This window comes from Rhinolophus hipposideros, assembly GCF_964194185.1.
Source record: "Rhinolophus hipposideros genome assembly, chromosome: 6".
NCBI classification, from domain to species: domain Eukaryota; kingdom Metazoa; phylum Chordata; class Mammalia; order Chiroptera; family Rhinolophidae; genus Rhinolophus; species Rhinolophus hipposideros.
The window spans coordinates 31,861,326-31,876,560 of NC_138052.1; the positions used below are offsets into that span (position 1 = coordinate 31,861,326).

General features: G+C 37.2%; 1 protein-coding gene across 3 annotated transcripts in view; it reads left to right on the forward strand.

The window, feature by feature from the left end:
* Positions 1–730: 730 nt before the first annotated feature.
* RIF1 (replication timing regulatory factor 1) overlaps positions 731–15,235 on the forward strand; it is a 54,290-nt gene continuing 39,785 nt past the window's right edge. For 2 of the 3 annotated variants that reach the window (XM_081052075.1, XM_081052077.1), the window contains exons 1-10: positions 731–1,175; positions 1,546–1,659; positions 2,453–2,531; positions 5,770–5,866; positions 6,737–6,864; positions 6,959–7,053; positions 7,916–8,105; positions 9,877–9,969; positions 12,061–12,199; positions 14,028–14,179. In XM_081052075.1, coding sequence (XP_080908201.1) covers positions 1,556–1,659; positions 2,453–2,531; positions 5,770–5,866; positions 6,737–6,864; positions 6,959–7,053; positions 7,916–8,105; positions 9,877–9,969; positions 12,061–12,199; positions 14,028–14,179 — 1,077 coding nt within the window. In that variant the 5' untranslated portion in view covers positions 731–1,175; positions 1,546–1,555. The remainder of the gene's footprint in view (positions 1,176–1,545; positions 1,660–2,452; positions 2,532–5,769; positions 5,867–6,736; positions 6,865–6,958; positions 7,054–7,915; positions 8,106–9,876; positions 9,970–12,060; positions 12,200–14,027; positions 14,180–15,235) is intronic. The other variant, XM_081052076.1, reaches the window with a different exon arrangement.

Here is a 15,235-nt window from a genome sequence, read left to right on the forward strand (position 1 = left end):
GACACTTTGCCAGGTGCAGATAACACAGTGAAAGAGCAAAACACAGCCCTGAACTCTGGAGCTGACAGGTGTACTGTGTGTGGGTAAGCGGACACTCAAGCCGGGTGCCAGGGGTCCCTGAGGCCAGAGCGTACGGACCAGTTGCTGCTGGGCCTTAGACACCTGGTTTAAAGTGGATACAGTCCTGTGTGCTGTGTTGAGCCTTCCAACACCTACGAAAAGGGGAGCAGCATATTGATAGTAAGAACTGACTTTCCTTCAGGGTTTACAGCAGTTTGTCCCAGTGGGAAGTCCCAACCCAGTCCCACCCTTCACCTCCCGGGGCCTAATTGAATGTATGAGGTTGGTGCAAAAGTAATTGCGGTTTTTGCCCTTTTTAACCTTTTTTAAACCGCAATTACTTTTGCACCAACCTAATAGATCTTTGGGAGGAGCTACTCAATCTATTGAATCACAATGTCTAAGGGTGGGGCCCAGTAATCCAAAGTTTAATCGTGAATACCCCCAGGCCATTGTTATGTGTACTTGAGAGGTTATTGGCCTCTCCTACCTTTTCTTACTTCACTTTCACGGGACCTAGGTACCAGTATTATCCCTACGTTACCAAGGAGGAAACTGAGGCATAGAAAGGTTGCTTGATTTGCTAAGGCCACACCGAACTAGGGCTGTTATCTAGGCCAATCCGGACGCAGCTCTCCATCAAACGTCACAGCGCAGTTCCTGTCTCCTCGGGAGAAATGATTTGTGGCTAATACTTCAACAAGCACTGGACTTGGAGTTTGAAAACGGTCTGGAGATCCGCTAAATTTAGTCGGGTGAACTTGGGCGACTCCTTCACAGTATTTGAATTTCAAGCCCTTCCTCGGTTAACTCTAGGCCAGGACGCCTCCTCCCTCCACGTGCGGCCTGAGCGGCAGCCCTGGGCGGCGGGCGGGAAGCGGAGGCGATCGATGAGTTCCGCGCGCGGCTGCCTGTTGGATGTGCTCGAGCCTCGGCTGCCAGGCCTGCCTCCTCCCGCGCGCTCCTGGGCCCGCCCCCGCCGCCATCTTGGCCGAGCAGGGAGCGGGCTGCACGCGTGAGTAAACAGGCCCGGCCGGGGAAGCGGAGCTCTGGCTGCGTCCGGGTGCTGCCAGGCGGCGGCGAAGAGGACGCAGTTCTGCTCTTCATCCGTGCGGGTAAGTATCGGCCCCCTGTGCTAGGCTGCGGGGAGCCTTCCGTCTGGCGCCACCTCTGCCCCCTCGCGGCCAGACGCCCGGTTCTCCCGGCTCCTCCCGCCCCACGCCGGTCTCCTCCCCCTGTTGAAAGCTGCCCGGGAAAGTGGTGGCGGGAGACGGCCTGCGCCGGAGCGCGGCGTGGGCCTGGGTGCGTGTTGCGGGGCGTAGGAGGAGGTTAGGGCGTTGGGTGCGTGCGCCGGGGGCTGGCTGTGGTCGGTGGGGCGATGAAGCCGGGGCGGGCGCGGGGATCGGGGACCCCGCATCCCGCTGGGCCGCCGCGGGGCGGTTTCGTCGGTCATTGGCTCTTCCCCTCTTCCGGTCCGTGCCTCAGGGTGGCCGACATGACGGCCCCGGGGCAGAGCCCCCTCGCGCCGCTCTTGGAGACTTTGGAAGACCCTTCCGCCGCCCACGAGGAGCAGACCGACGCCTACCTGACTCTGACCAGGTGAGGGCCTCGGGGGGTGGAGCTGGGGTGCGTTCTGGCGGGGGGGCTGCGTAGGGTGCGGCACCCGCAACGTGGGCGTGTGCTGCAAGTCTGGCAGCTGGGAGCGCCCGGGGGTCGCGGGCCTGTGCGCGGGCTGCGGGTGGGCGCTGCTCAGCGACGGGCCTGCCTGCGGCTGCTGCGGTGCCTCGGGCGTCGTGGGGAAGGAGGAAGCCGGCTTCTCTGCTGTGCGGTGGAAGGGGTAGAGTTTGGGTGGGAGTGGGCGGGCTGCAGGGATGGCTTTCTGTGCAAGTCGCCTGTGTATTGGCACACTGTGGCAACATCGTCCAGTTTTTTTTTTTTTTAAAAAATAGCAATAACCCGAGTTTTATTTTATTTGTGAGTGCTTCGTGATATTTTTTTTCTCCCCTGAAAACACTGAGTTTTCTGCAGTTACCGGGACATTGCTAGGATTGATAGGATAACAAGTGGTACAAAATGATAAAAAACGTAGTAAATTTGTAACTAGGGGATATAGGTTTCTTTCTCTGGTCCCTCTTCACAGAGTGAAACTAAGGAAACGTGTGCCCTGTGGATGCAAAAGGCATTCTGAGGATTTTTTTTTTTTTTTTTTTTGCTTCAGATGTATATTGAGTTATAGGTCCTATATATTCTTAACTATTTTTTAAGCACTGGGTAGTTAACTTGCCAAGATTGGAACATACACTTTAAAAAAGATTGTGCAGGTATTTTAGGGAGTGATGATACTTTTTCTCGTCTGCTGTTTGCATAAATTTATGTTCTTTCTGCTTTTAAGTCGTATTACCGGAGAAGATGGAAAAGAAGTCATTGCAGAAATTGAGAAAAAACTCCATCAGCTAAACAATGTGTTAAAGGTATGTATCTCTGTTGTTTATTAAATAGTTTTATACTTGTGGGAAAAAAGTTTTTTTTACCAGTTTACTCATGAAAGTTTCGAACCTAAAATAAAATAATAGGATTATTATAGTATTAGGTTGGTGCAAAAATAATTGCGGTTTAAAAGGTTGAAAATAACTGCAAACATCGCAGTTACTTTTATGGGAACCTAATACTATTTGAAACTTAAACAGTGTATCAGTTTTTCTCAATTACCTTAACATTTTTTCTTCTCAACTCATCCTGCATGTCCTTATGAGATTACTCTTTAATCTCTCTTTGCTGAAGAGATTGGTGTAATTGCCTAAAGTTGCCCGTGGCGGTTTGAATCCAATACCTTTGCTCTTAATTTAATTTTGTCTTTGATATATTCTGTGGGTAACATTCATTTTTAAATCTTCACTCTCTCAGTTTTTGCTACTCTTGCCTGGTTAAAAAACCGTTATTAAGCTTCTTTGCTTGTTTGTAGGAAGGTGGCGTAGTTTAACCTCAAACTGAGAACCTATGTTCTTGTCCTCACTTGAGCGGTGGCTTTGTGACCTTCCTTAGCACTTTTAATTTTCTTGTTTGTAGAATGAAGAGGTTGAACTCAATCTCCAAAGTCCCTTTGAGTTCTTATTTTTATTATCCTGTTTTTGTGCTTTTAAACAGAAGTAATTTATCAAGATACACATTTTATCATGATTCCTGGCTAAATATTGAGGCATTGGAGGAACTGTCTGCCCTTAAGTATTCCTGTTACACTCATCAGTGCTTTTTGATCATGTAAACAGAGACTTTACTGTATAGTAAGTAGTTCAAGACAGTAGTATTAAATAGTATTAATGGTATTGTTTATTCTATTTTTCTTCATTCTCATGTTCTGCATTCCAGCAGTATAATCATGCTCTTCATAACAATGTTTTGGTGAGCAGCTTGGACTTGACCGAATGTGTAACAGTGGCCCCGTATGATTATAATGGAGCTGAAAAATTCCTATGGCCTAGTGACATCATAGCCCTCATAACATTACAGCTCAACACATTACTCACGTATTTGTGGTGATGCTGGTGTAAACAAACCTGCATTGCCACTCGTATAAAAGTATAGCACATACAGCTACTCGATAATGGTAACAAATGACTGTTACTGGTTTATGTATTTACTATACTAGATTGTTATTTTAGAGTGGAGTCTTTCTCCTTATTTAAAGCCTCCTGTAAAGCATTATGCCACCATGTTAAGCCAGCAGCAGCCTCACAGCTCTTGCCCTTACAGCGTCTCTTGATTACATCATCTACTCTTGTGCTTGATTTAACTTTGTGTTTCATAAAGGTAACATGTTGTACAGCCTTGTAGCTTAGGAGCAATAGGCTATACCATCTAGATTTGTGTGAGTGTACTCTGATGTTTGCACAATGAAATCGCCTAACGACACATTTCTCAGGATGTATAATCCTGTCGTTAAGCGCCTGACTGTAGTTGATGCGATGAAGACATGCATCTTCATATAGCGGGGGTGCCAAAAAAATGTATACACAGTTTAAGAGATGTTATCTATGCTCAAGCAGTAGTTCGCCGTAATCAGAAGTGTCTGGACGCTGATGGTAACCACTTGGAGCACCTCTTGTAACTGCAGAAGTCAAACGTGACTTGTATTCATCTTTTGTTATTGGTATATATTGAGTATTACAATTAGTAGTGTTTTCCTTTCTTAAAATATGTATACATTTTTTTGGCACCCTCTGTATTTAGTATTTGACAGAGTATAGGATCAGGAACTCAATTGCATGCATTTTGAGTCAAATTGCACTGTTTGTTAGTAGAGTTTGTAGATAAAATGCCTGATGAATAATTACAGTTGACATTTGAACAATGCAGGGGTTAGAGGCATGGACCCTCACCTCCCCCACGAAGTCAAAAATCCACGTATAACTTTTGACTCCCTGCAAATTTAACTGTTTAGAAGCACCTGGGTGATTAGTGATAGGATAATCAACAAGCTTTCTGTGTGAATTGCTAAGCATTGAATTCCTTGAATATTTGAATTCCTTAAGAACAGGAACCATACATACTAGGTAAAATATAACATTTCTGTGTTGCTGTTTAGAATTCTGTTAGTATTGTTTCTATAAAACCGCAGCATTTTTGAGAAAAGACCAGTTAAACACTCCTAGGCAATACATTTTTAATAAAAGTTGATCACAGACATGCTAGCTATTATCCACGCAATAGTAGTAACTTTCAAAGTCTTTAAGTGTTTAAGACTGTTTATGCTTGTCTGAACTGACTGACTGAATATCCATTATACTCCAGAGTTTGGTTTTTGTTTGATTAATTATAAAAGGGGTTCCCTAGCGAAGTGCCTGTTTATATTTTTGACTACTAACATTTATTCTTCCTGCTCAAGAGTAACAAATAGCCGAGGACCCCTTGGATACCTGATTAAGAGAAATGAGGGGATTTGAACATAAATCACTGGAATGGGAAGTGGTACCAAGAAAGACACAAGATGACAAGTAACATGGTGTTGGGGGATATAGCAGGATTATCTTTGACAGGTTTAGGATTTTATAGCTTTTACATACATAAATGGATTGGGCTTTGAATTCCAGATGGGCATGAATTCAAATATTCCTGTCTATGAAGCAGGGATTTTTTTTTTTTTTAAGATTTAGGTAATGTGGGGAATGGATTTTGGACAGGTGTCTACCATACTCACAGAATGCCGGCATTCTGACTAAATTTGCATCTTTCCACCAAAAAAAAAAGATGTTTAAAGCTCCTAGCACTTTAGATACTTAATAATGTTACATTTCAACCCCTTCCCTCTCTATCTTAGCAGTGTCACTCTACTCTAATGCTAGTTTGTTAGCTTTTGTGTTTGAGTCTTTTGCTTACCTTTTGGAAGGGCTTTTCTCCTATTTATTTCCTGTCTAGTGTCTTTAGCATCTTCCACTGGCTGCTTTTTCTTTGTTTTCAGATCTGTGGAGATGTTCTGTATCTTTTAAGAAAAATGTTCTTTATTTAGTTGATCTCTATCTAGTTTCCCTCTTCTTTTGCTAAGCTAGGTACATGGCCTCCTTCTCTTACTCCTACTTTATTTTATCTACTTTCAAAGATATGTTCATTGATTATATTGAAATGTAATTTTGTTTTTTAATCAAATTTTGCTCTTAAAGTTGAGTCACAATCTACTCATTTGTAACAAATGTGATTTTTATTTTTTTTTTGTAGACTCACATTTCCAGTAAAAACTCAGAGCTCAGTTGTGCTGCTCTACAAGCATTGGGGTTTTGCTTGTATAATCCCAAAATTGCCACAGGATTATCAGGTAGTTTGACTTAATATTTTTAGGAGTTTGTAAGTATAAACTTTTGATATTGTTAAAAGTACTGTTACTTCTATTAGATTCATAATGGGTTAGGATTTGCTTATGAGAAATATTTAGATTACCATCGTTGGAAAATTTCTTTTTCTTAGGCATTGCTCTAACTTTAATTATAAAATTTGCTTTAAAAGAAAATGAGTCTATTTAAAAATAATTGCTATGAAAACTGAACTTTGTAAAACATTTGCTTTGGAAGTTAATAATTTAGATGGTCATTTAAGCATATGCACTAAGGAGTATGCTGAATTAAAAAGTTCTTTTCGTAGTGGTAAGTGGGATGGTTTGGAACTAAAAGCAATAAGGAAAACACAGGACATGATAGTTCATAAGTTTTCAACTAATCTTAATTGTTACTCTAGTTAGTAAAGGACCTAGAGAGGTGATCTTTAGAGAGGAGAAATTGGGAATAGAAACTAAAGATGTCAGAAAGTTGTTACCATCTTTTTTTCTTTTGTTCTTTTATATATATATAAATGTTAGCAACAAAGGTAAGAGTTCGTTTTGGAGCAGAGATGTAGAGTTCATAATATCTTGCCCAAAATTGTCTTGTATGTTCAAACCTATTATCGAGACCTGTAAAATTGCTTTAGTTGCACAAAATATCTGATTTGTAGCCTACTATCTGTTTTCTCTCAATATACCTTCCCCTCTTAGCTATTTCTGTGTTTTGGGAAGAAGTTTGATATTGGTCTTTATCTCTGGATATGCATTTAATTTTTTGCAATAAAGAATATAGTATGTTTCTCTATTTTTATGTTTGAGATTTTAAAGGATGTAAACTGTTTTGCATTATTAAAGCTGCTTGTTTTTCAGAGACAAACATTCAAGAACTGCTTTCAAAATTGAGTGATATTGTTAAGAGTTCAGACAAAAATGTACGTACCAGGGCACTTTGGGTGATATCGAAGCAGACATTTCCCACTGAAGTTGTTGGCAAAGCAGTGAGTACAGTTTTTTATATATGTCTTCTTAACTGTACACCATTTAAAAAGTTCAGGCTTACTTGATTTGTATTTATTTGATTCTGTCTTTTAGGTATCCAATATTATTGATTCATTAGAAGTAATATTTAATAAAGGAGAGATGCGTTCTGCTGTTGTTGATTATGAAGCATTAAATGTTATCATAAGGTATGAATTTGGATGCTGTGCACGTTGGAAGAATAGTGTCAGTAAATTTAGAATTTACTTCAATGGGTGGACTTTTGGGACTTAAATTTGAGTTAGACATTAAAACAAGGAAAAGTCTTCTAGACTAAGAGTCTCAAGAGAAAAGGTAACAGGAAGAAGGAAGTCCATGTGCATTAGTTAGTAGGTTTCTTTGCTTATTTTTACTGAGTTAGTCTTAAAAAATAAAGTCTTGGTTAGGCCGCTCCTACTAACACAGTTCTGGTTTTAAAAATTGTTTTTGTTACAGCTTTTGCAAGAGTTTAAAAAATAACGTAGACTCCCCGGCGAGCTGTAAGGGGGTATTTAAGAAGTTATCGACAGTGCTTAGCAGCAGATGGGAGAATGAGAAAATCCCCTACCTTCTTCCTGCCCATTTCTGTTCTTTGTAATGGACATGCTAACACACAAACTATTTATTGATATGCTTTGTCTTACCTCTGTTTTAAAGTTTTCTTTAGTAGTTGGCTCTTTGCTTTAACCATTTAGTGTTTTGATGCCCTGATTGATACGCATCATATCACAGTTTTCTGGCTGTCCTTTCCTATGAGAACATTGAATTTAATTGTATAAAATGAATAGTATTTAGAAATTTCAATATGAAGACAAAATATGTTATTTTAAAAATTTGTAAAAACAGTACATAAATCTAAAAATTAGATATTTTTTGCACGTATATATGTATATATATGTGTATATATACATATATATGTTCTAAAGTAAACGGATTAAACTATGCATACTTCTGTGTGTTGCTTATTTTCCTGGTAGTTTAGATATAGAAGGTGAAGTCAAACTAATTTATTCATTGATTTTTATATTACAGGTTAATTGAACAAGCCCCCATTCAAATGGGAGAAGAGTCAATTAGGTGGGCAAAACTGGTCATACCTTTAGTGGTTCATTCAGCCCAAAAGGTACATTTGCGGGGAGCTACTGCTCTAGAGATGGGAATGCCGTTGTTGCTTCAGAAACAACAAGAAATAGCATCTATCACGGAGCAGCTTATGACTACCGTAAGTATTACTTTATGTAAGGAATTTTTGGGGACTGCATTGTAATGTTCTGCATCAAGCTTAGGGCTCATGTTGGAGTAAATGTACTATGATCTAGGAAATTCCTCTTTGAATTAAAACAGAGAATTGCTTAAGTTAGTGTAGGCATACTGTTCCTACATTGCAATAAGGGGAGAAACTGTCTATTCAGTATTACTATGGTCCAGGCATTTTACTTCATCCCCAATGAATGGTGATTGAAAGGGATTGCATTATTGGAAAAAGGGGAGCATTAACTAGTTCAGTGCTATCTGGGTGATGGTAGCATAATCCCAATAGATATAAATTTAATGTACATAAGTGCATCTACTGTGCATATTTTCCTAAAGTCATTGGGCTTTAGGTTTTCAGCCTTTGTTCTTATAATAAATGTTTATCTAACACCTGTTATATTCTGGGTATTGTTTTAGACACTGACCATACCAGTGTATATTAACAAAGAGAACTTGTGGGGCTTATTTTCTAATGGGGGAGATAATGAAGTACATAGTATACTAAGTCATGAGGGTTATGGAGAACAGCAGGGACTGGAAGGAGTGTGCCATTGGAGAGGAAGGGTGAGGTGGTCAGGGAAGAAAAACAAATGGGATATTTGAATAGTGATTTGAAGACAATGCAGGAGTTAGCTATATGGAGGAACCATGAGAGCAAAGGGCCCCAGTCTGATGGTTATGTTCAGTGAACACTGGGCAGTATGATAATGAGGGTGAGGGGAGTAGGAGATGATTTCAGAGAAGCAGGGCCAAATCATATAGAGCCTTGGGGGTCATTGTAAGGCATTTGGTTTTCACTTGTGTTACATTGAAAACCATATCTGAAGATTTTGAGGCCAGGAGTGATTATGTACTGACACTGGTTTTAAAGGGATCCCTCTGGCTATATCGAGAGAAGACTAGAGGGGATTGAATAGGAGCAGGGAAACCAGGGGATACCGTAGTAATGCAGGCAGCACAGGAGCCTTCCAGATTCTAAATCCTGGGGTTTTGTTTGCTCATTTTTTAAAATTACTCCATGATCATATTTGGCGTCTAATAAAGTGTCTTCCTTGTCTTTGTAAGTTTTTTTTTTAACTCTGGTAAGTTTATTGTTTAAGAGCACATGTAAAATTCTTTACAAATTTGAACTAAAATTTTCTCAGATATGTTATCCATGAAGCTATTAATGTATTTTTAAAGTTAACTAGAGTGAGAAGTTAAAACCTCATTTGTACTCTATTTAATGATATGCATGCTGGAGTTTTTAGAGGAATGAATATTGGTAGATAAAAAATTAAGCTGGATTGATAGATGGAAGAATGGCCAGATATGTGATAAGATAAGCATAGTGCTGTGTTTCCCTGAAAGTAAGACCTAGCCGGACCATCAGCTCTAATGCGTCTTTTAGAGCAAAAATTAACGTAAGACCCGGTCTTATTTTATTACTAGTCGGGTCTTATATAACATATAATAAGACCGGGTCTTATATTAATTTTTGCTCCAAAAGACGCATTAGAGCTGATGGTCTAGCTAGGTCTTATTTTCGGGGAAACATGGTAAAATATCAATTAATGGTATTCATATTTGGACGTTTATTATAAAACTGTTAGCTTTGCTATATGCATGCAAGTTTCCCTAATAAAACATTGGGTATTACTTGGGTAAACATTTTTTGGCTGAGACAATCAGCCAATTTGATGATATTTTTTTTTCTTTTCAAGAGTCCTTTTGGTAAATATTTTTGCTTTTATTTGCAGAAATTACTTTCAGAGCTCCAAAAGCTATTTATGAGTAAAAATGAGACTTACGTTTTAAAATTATGGCCTTTGTTTGTCAAACTTCTTGGGAAGGTAAGTCCACAGTTAAAGAGCAGATCACAGTGTTACATGCCACACCCTTTCATTTCTTAATTCTACATAGTATAGTCGATTCTCATTCGTCGTGCTATTCACCTGCTCACTAAAATTTATTTGTAAACTGAACATAAATACTTGTGCTATATAATTTCCTAAAGTTATTGCTAGTGTGTATAACAAACATGTAGAGTGGCAAAAAAATTTGAGAGTTCCCCAGTATATATGTTGCCAGCTGACATTGAGTAAGGTTATGCTCTGCGTTTTTGTTTCAGCTCTCAATGTCCTTTTAACAAATGTCCTATTCATGATTCACGTTTTTGCCACGTTTTTGACATTTTGTGTTTTTTCTTGGTGATTTTTAATGGCCCCTAAGTGTAGTGCTGAAGTGCCGTCTATGTTTCCATAGTACAGGAAGACTGATGTGCCTTATGGAGAAAAGATGAGTGTTAGATAAGCATTGTCCAGGCATGAATTAGAATGCTGTTGGCCATGAGATCAGTGTTAGTGAATCAACAATACACAGTCATGCACCACATCGATCCTTTATCAGATACATGATTTGCAAGTATGTTTCCCATAGTGTAGATTGTCTTTGCTTTTTTTTCTCTTCGCTTTTTTGATTGTATTGTTGGATGTACAAAAGTTAATTTTGATGAAATACAATATACATCAGATAAATTTTTGTTGTTGTTGCCTGTGCTTTTAGTGTCATATCCAAGAGTTGTTGCCAAATCCAGTGTCATGAATTTTCCATGTTTTCTCTAGGAATTTTATAAGTTTCAGTTCATAACTTCTGATCTTTGATCCATTTTGAGTTTGTTTTTGTATATAGGGCAAGGAAGGGTCCAGCATTTTTTTTTCATGTGAATATTCAATTTTCCTAACACCGTTTGTTGAATAGACTGTGTTTCCCTTATTGAATGGTCTTGGCACCCTTGTAAAACACCAGTTGACAGTATATACAAGGGTTTACTTTTAAGGCTTCTATTCCATTATTCTATTTGTCCTTATACCACTACCATATGTTTTAATTACTGTAGTTCTGTAGTAAGTTTGGAAGTCAAGTGTGAGTCCTCCGCCTTTATTTTATGGTGTTTTTTTTTCTCAAAATTGTTTTGGCTATTTGGAGCTCTTTGCAATTCCATATTGAATTTGAGGATTGACTTTTCTGTGAAAAGGCTGTTGGAATTTTGAGAGAGATTGTGTTGAATCTGTACATTGCTTTGGGTAATATTGACCTTTTAATGATAATAAATCTTTCTACCCATCAACATGGAATAGTTTACTACTTATTTAGGTCTCTTTAAATTTCTTTCAGCAATGCTTTATAGCTTTTATTGCACAAATCTTTCTCCTCCTTGATTAGATTTATCTCTTTAGTAATTTTAGGTGCTATTGTTAATGGAATTGCTTTCCTAACTTCCTTTTCAGATTGTTGCAGATGTGTAGAGACACAACTGATTTTTGTGTGTTGATCTTGTATGCTGCAACATTGTTGGATTGATTTTATTAGCTCTAGTTTTTAGTAGCTATCTTGTGGCTTCACTGTGATTTTTCTAAGCCACGGGTTTTTTTGTTTGTTACTATTTATATTCAGATTATATGTGGTTTATAGCCACTTACGACTGTTAATATTTTATCTTTCTATGCACTTTTCCTCTTGGGATTCATGTTTACCTGTCATTTATCCATTTTCCCCTTAACCATTTTTCCTGCTTCTTTCAGTATATTTGAAAATACTGTTTTTATTAGTTTTAGGGTTCAATATTTCTTATTTTTTCTTTAATATTCTATTTTTTTATATAGATACACTTTTTGGTATTATATTGGTTAAATTTGGGATTTATCTTACTTTCCTAATTTTCTGTTTAGAAATGTTCAGCGTTACGTATTTGCTTCATGGAGCTTTCTATTTTGTAATCTTGAATGTTGGATGTGTATACAGAATTCATACGGAATATTTTTTGAAATTTTAAATTCCTAAGACTTTACATAGCTAAAATTGAATTAGACCAATGAATGATAATTCTGTTGTATGTATTATTTCAGGCAGGTGAATAACTTTTTAATGATTTTCCTTTTTAGACCTTGCATCGAAGTGGCAGTTTCATCAATTCTCTATTACAGCTGGAAGAACTGGGATTTCGTAGTGGAGCACCCATAATTAAAAAAATAGCTTTTATTGCTTGGAAGAGTTTAATAGATAATTTTGCTTTAAATCCTGGTAAGTGACATTTTAGAATTTTGATTTTTTTAAAATGACTTTTATTTAAGCAAGATGAGAAAAGCTTTTCAGATTAGTTTACTTTATATTGAAACTTAACCTTGTTATTTAATATCTTTTTTCCAACGGAATAAATTTATAGATAAAAACACAATTCAAAGGCTAGGCATTACTGAAAATCACAGATACAAAATTTAAGGTATTTAAAAAAAACCACAAAGTGACACAATAACATTTGTGGCTTTCTTAGAATGTGCCAACACTTGGTGGAGCACTTTATCTCATTTAATCATCACAGTAGACCTGAGATGGTTTTATTATGGTTTTGGATAAATTAAATAATTTATTCAGGGTCACATAGCCAATAGATGATAGGAAACAATTGTGATTGTTATGGAATAAAAATATCAGTGACTGTAGAACTTTTTTCTTTCAGGACCTTTGGAACTGTACCTAATAATAGTGAGTTAACATTAATATATAGAAGTGATTCCTTTTGATTTACTTTAATCATAGCCTCCTATTATTCCCTGGAGGTATTTGGTAGATACACAAGAAAGAGTATTTGGCCCCAAAGTGGGTCAGTATTAGTACCTACTTAACTGGGTAATTAATCTTAGGTATAATTGACACTGTATATTTACCAGTCTGTTAAGTAATGTTGATTTCATTTTCCCCTGTCAGAGATCATTAATCTCTTCCTCTTTTTAATGTGTTTTATAAGGTGATTATTTGCATTAACTATAATTTTATTGAAAATACTGATAAAGTGCATTGCCAGGCACCAGTTTTAATTGGAAAGTCCCCTTTGTTGTTGTGCTGTTGTTGCTTATGAACTATAAGCAATGTTCAGGACTAAATCTGTTGGAATTATATATGGTTGAGTGTTAAAGCATAAAAGAGGAGTGGCTTACAGAAGATTAAGTCCAGAGCTATAGAGCCTGTGACTGGATCCACAGAGTCATTAAAGAATCAGATGCCTATCTTTCTGTCATCTTCGGTGTGCCTTAGTTGCAGACTACGGAAAGGAGGGAAGGTAGAAGAGCAGAAGTGAACTTCTTCCTAGCTGAGCCAACTATCTATCATGAGCATTCCAGAAACTCTGTATACACTGCCACTTAAATTTCATTGGGTAGAATGGCTAAAGAAGAGACTAGATAAGAAGTCAAAATTGGGCACCCGTTACTATCCTGAGTGAAAGCAGGTCTTGTAACTAAGAATGAATTATTGTATGGCAATTGGCAATCTTGCAATAGGGATTTTATTGTGGAGATCCAATCATAAGTAGGAGTTCAAAAAGGATTAGAGAATTTGTTTCCACAGTGGTCTAACTTTATTTTCTTACAGAAAGGTTGATTGAAAGTGAAGTGGCAAAATAGTTGTAAGAAATGTTGAATGTCGTTTCACCAAATACATGGCTTAGATGTTTCAAAAATCTGTCAAGGTTTGATAGGTTACTTGAGCACAGACTGTTTTTTTAATATCTCCCCAGTCTCACATGTAATACACGCTTTTGATACAAATATTTTGTTCAAAGAATTGGATTTAATTTTTATGGGAAAATCACCCCTGGTACACAGCATTTAATAAATATCACTTAATTTTTTTTTTGTTGTTACCTTCTGAAGTGTTGTGGTCTAGCTGTACTGGAGTTTGTCACGTGGAAATTTTGGATGGAATGGCAAGAGCTGGTGATTTAAAAAGAAAAAAAAAATTTTAAATCTATTCTCTTGCTATGATAAAACAAGACTATTGCACACTCATTCTTAAAATTTGATCTTTAGCTCTGAAATGTTTTAACCTGGGTGCCTATTTCATTTTTTTAAAGAAATACTATGTAGTGCGAAAAGACTGAAATTGTTAATGCAGCCTTTGAGTTCCATCCATGTAAGAACAGAAGCTCTAGCGCTAACAAAACTAGAAGTCTGGTGGTATTTACTAATGAGACTTGGACCTCATCTTCCTGCTAATTTTGAACAGGTAACATTACAAGTGTTGATTATAATACTTTAACAAATATATTCTTAAGTCTAATATTTCATTGTTATTTTTGCTGTGTTAGCAGGCCACAATATATAAAAAATCATTTTTTTTTCTCCTGGCATAGAATTTGAGTTCATTTCCCTTAAAGGATAGTCTCCAGTTGTCTGAAAAGGAGCCTCTAACGTCTTTTCAAAAAGCAAGCTCTCAAATATCTATTCTTACTTGAGAGACATTATGAAAGATTCCTAAAAAGGCATTTAACAGGGCCTAGAATGTAATTGAAATAGAAGTCAAGTGCTACACTGGATAGATAACAAAATTGAATTAATTCTTATTTTTTGTATTTTTTATAATCATTTCAATCCTATCATGGCTTTTCAATGCTGTTAAAACTGAGTTTACAAATTCCTTTGGATTTTTACATCCTTGTTGGCATTTATCTGTAAGGCTTAATCTTATCTATACCTCCTTGTTTTTGCAATTAATCCATCCTTGGTTTCTGAATTTTTTTACAGTTAAGTAAAAATGGACAGCTCTGATAACTTTTTGCCTTTTTTATTTCTTTATTGCTTATCTTGCATCTTGGAATACATTTTACTTTCTGGTGTAGTCCTTAGTCCTTGCCTTCTAGTCTGTTTGAATAACTGATAAGCACTGAGTGTATTCTTGGAAAGGGGGGGCTTTAAATATACTTGAATTTTTTTTAGCAAGTTCTTTTTAAATTTTGAATTTTGAATATATTAAGGCTTTTAAACTTGATAGAATATGAACTAATTGAAATAGTACATTGATAGTAATGTATAATCGGGATCATAATTATTTCAAATTCTACCATTATAAGGTCCTATTATGCTAATCTTACCCAGTTGTGTGAAATTTATTGGCATAATTTATTCATTGGCTAGATTTGACTGGTACTAAAATGATCTTAGAAATGAATTTGAAGTTGTCCTAGTTCATATTTTTGAGTGTGTTTTTAAAAAGTTTACAGTGAGTCTGTCTACCAATAGCATTAAAACTCGGGTAAATTTTTCTTGCAAAAATTATGTGTAT